The 2,844-nt window shown below is 40.0% G+C and overlaps 1 protein-coding gene across 3 annotated transcripts in view; it reads right to left on the bottom strand.

Annotated features, from left to right (window-relative positions):
- Cdk12 (cyclin dependent kinase 12) overlaps nt 1–2,844 on the bottom strand; it is an 82,902-nt gene that overhangs the window by 21,075 nt on the left and 58,983 nt on the right. For all 3 annotated transcript variants that reach the window (XR_002821575.1, XM_004633702.2, XM_004633703.2), the window contains exons 10-11: nt 1,665–1,781; nt 436–567 (exon numbers count right to left, since the gene is read on the bottom strand). Coding sequence is in view for 2 of the 3 variants with exons in the window: in XM_004633702.2 (XP_004633759.1) it covers nt 436–567; nt 1,665–1,781 (249 nt within the window). In the remaining variant the exon portion in view is untranslated. The remainder of the gene's footprint in view (nt 1–435; nt 568–1,664; nt 1,782–2,844) is intronic.

Below are 2,844 nucleotides of genomic sequence, written 5' to 3'. Positions count from 1 at the left end.
TTCAATCCCCAATTCTGAACAAAAAAAAAGAAGGAAGTGATACAAAGACCTTACTTTTTATGTCAAAATCCAATGAGTTGACAGTGATACAAAACTATTTAGAATTACTACTGAGAAAATAATGGTTACCACCGATCCAAGTGACTTAATCTGATGGAATAGGTAAGAGAAAAAGCAAGAACACTTTCAAAGAGGTTGTGGGGAAAAAAAAAGAGATTGTGGCTATAGGCAGGGGATCAGAGACAAAAGATTAGTCAAATTATAACAAAAATTATAGCCATATCAACTGTTCAAAATAATAAAATGAACTTTCCTATCAACCATAATATTCAAGGACATGCCTTCATTTGAGATTTAGTTATTTATAATTCTTTTAAACTGTTATTTTGAGTCTTAGTGGAGGTTTAGGGTCCCTCCATAGCCACCAGCACTTACTCTGGCGGAGCCATCTTGCTGAGCTCCACATCTCTAAGGAAGTCGCTCTGTAGGGTCTGTTCCGCTGTACAGCGCTTGCTAGGATCCAGTGTCAGCATGTGATCCAATAAATCAAGTGCTGCTGAAGGAATGCTGTGAAAAGAAAAAGAAATGCTAAGTTCACAAAGACGCTACAGTGTACTGGGGACTAAACCCGGGGCCTGTATACTAAGCTACACTCTCAAACCCCCACCACTTTTTTTTTTTTTTAAATGTATTTGGTTGTTACAGGGTCTCACGATGTAGCTCCGACTCATGGTGATCCTCCTGCTTTTAGCTTCCCCAGTGCTGGGATTACAAGCATGTGCAACCATGCCTGGACTCTGTGGCATGTGGTGCTGGAGATTGAACTATGGTCCCTGTGATTGCCTAAGCAGGCATTTTAGTCTGCTGAGCTATCTCACCAGCCCCTTCAACCCTTTTTCAATAATCTTTTGAGAAAAGCTCTTACAAGTTGCTCATTTGCCCAGATTGGCCTTGGACCTGTGATCTCGGTTCAGCCTCCTAGGGTGATGGGATACTGTTATATGTAGCCACCAGCACTTACTCTGGTGTGGTGTACACTACACTTGCATGGCCCTATAGTTTTTAAACTTGTAACTTTATATCAAAAAGACTCTAAATTTCCAGCTCCATGTAATTCTGAGCAAAAGGGGTTGGAAGTTGGCTAATGTGAATGAGCAACTATGCTCCCTTACAGGATTTAAGCAATGCTGCAGCCAGGCACAATGGTATGCACCTGTAATCCCAGCACTCAGGAAGCCGGGGCAGGAAGATGACAGTTAGTTTGAGGCCAGCCTGAGCTCCACAGTGAGTTCAAGACAAGCCTGAACTACACAGGGACACCTATCTCAAAAAACAGACAAGATACACAAGCAAAGCATAGCAAAGCTCCAATACAGGTTAAAAAAAAAAAAGAAGAAGCAAAAAATTCTAGCCTCTTTTCCTTGGGAAGGCCAAAAGGACTAAAAGAAAATCTATGTACTATTCAAAATAAAAGTTTTTTATTGCTTAAAGTCCTTAGATGAGTAAAGGACTACTGTAAAACTCATATACTGTTAAAAAAAGTAAAGTGTGGACCATATTAGGTTGGGACAATATTCTTTCTTTTTTCTTTTTTGACAATACTATTTCTTTAGGCCAGAAAAAAGCTAGACCAATTGAGGTGTACATTTTTTTGCCAAACTCACAAAGAGAATTCCTCTCGCAGACGCCGCCTGTATTGTTTCTTTGGCTTCATGGTGTTGAAATAGGGCAGTTTGATAACATCAGGCCACACAGCTGGACAAGGGCTACCACAGAGACGGCTGAAGACAAAACAAAAGGCAAGACCAAGAAAGTCAGTCAGCATCCTGAATTTTGGAGGTTCTAGAAGCAGACATTGTTACCTCTTGAGGCCTGGGCAATCTTTGCTAATTATTAGAAAGCTGCAGAAAGGTAAAACATGACCTTACTGCTTTAAGAATAGAAAGAACAGGATAAAAGGGCCATAAGAGAAAATACTGCTATAACTATCCAAAATCATGCACATATTTGGTTTTGTAAAGCAAATTTTTAATGTCTCACATAGGTTTTCATTACCAGTTTTGTTCTGTTCAGTTAGTTCTACTATAATTTAATATGCTTTTTTTTTAATTATAGGGAAGGGTGCTCAGAGTCTCACTACTAGATCGGACTCATAGTGATCCTGTTTACAGCCTCCCAAGTGCTGGGATTACAGGCGTGTGCCACCACGCCCAATCTCAATTGCCATCTCAGCACACCCCGGGGGCGGGGCCAGCACAGCAGGCCCAGGAATCAAACCCCCTGGCCCCCTGCACCTGCTGCAGGCACTTTAATCCGCTGAGCTATTTGGCCGGCCCCCATATACTAAAAATTATAGCACTGGGTTCTATAGAGTCCTGTACGGAAAAGTGAGAGAAGAGTCCAAAACTAAAAACTGTGACAAATGAAAATTTACCTTATAATAAGTTATAGTCCATCAACTTTTAAAAATGTCCACATTTGCTTGCTATGTTCTTCCTTCTAATTTTATTCCAAAGGAAAAAACAAAAAAACCCAAATTCCATCTTAACCCCAGGCATTCCCTTTATCTTTTACAAAGATACTTTAATATGCATATTTATTAAACTTCTATCTTACTTTTCTCTAAGTCACAAAGTTGATAGTATAAAAGACTCAATAATTGTTTTTTGGGTATGTTTAAAACTTAATCTTGGTTATTTTTATTCTTTTGTGCTGGCAACTAAAGAGGACCTTGTGCCTGGTAAGCAAGCACTGTACCACTGGGGTTGGAGTGCTGCTCTGGGGTAGGAGCATGTGCTTAGCCTGCACAGGCTGAGATCAATCCCTAGCAATTAAAAAAATAAA

Source organism: Octodon degus, unplaced genomic scaffold (assembly GCF_000260255.1).
Source record: "Octodon degus isolate 3935 unplaced genomic scaffold, OctDeg1.0 scaffold00056, whole genome shotgun sequence".
Lineage (NCBI taxonomy): Eukaryota > Metazoa > Chordata > Mammalia > Rodentia > Octodontidae > Octodon > Octodon degus.
This window is presented reverse-complemented; position numbering and strand designations above follow the sequence as displayed.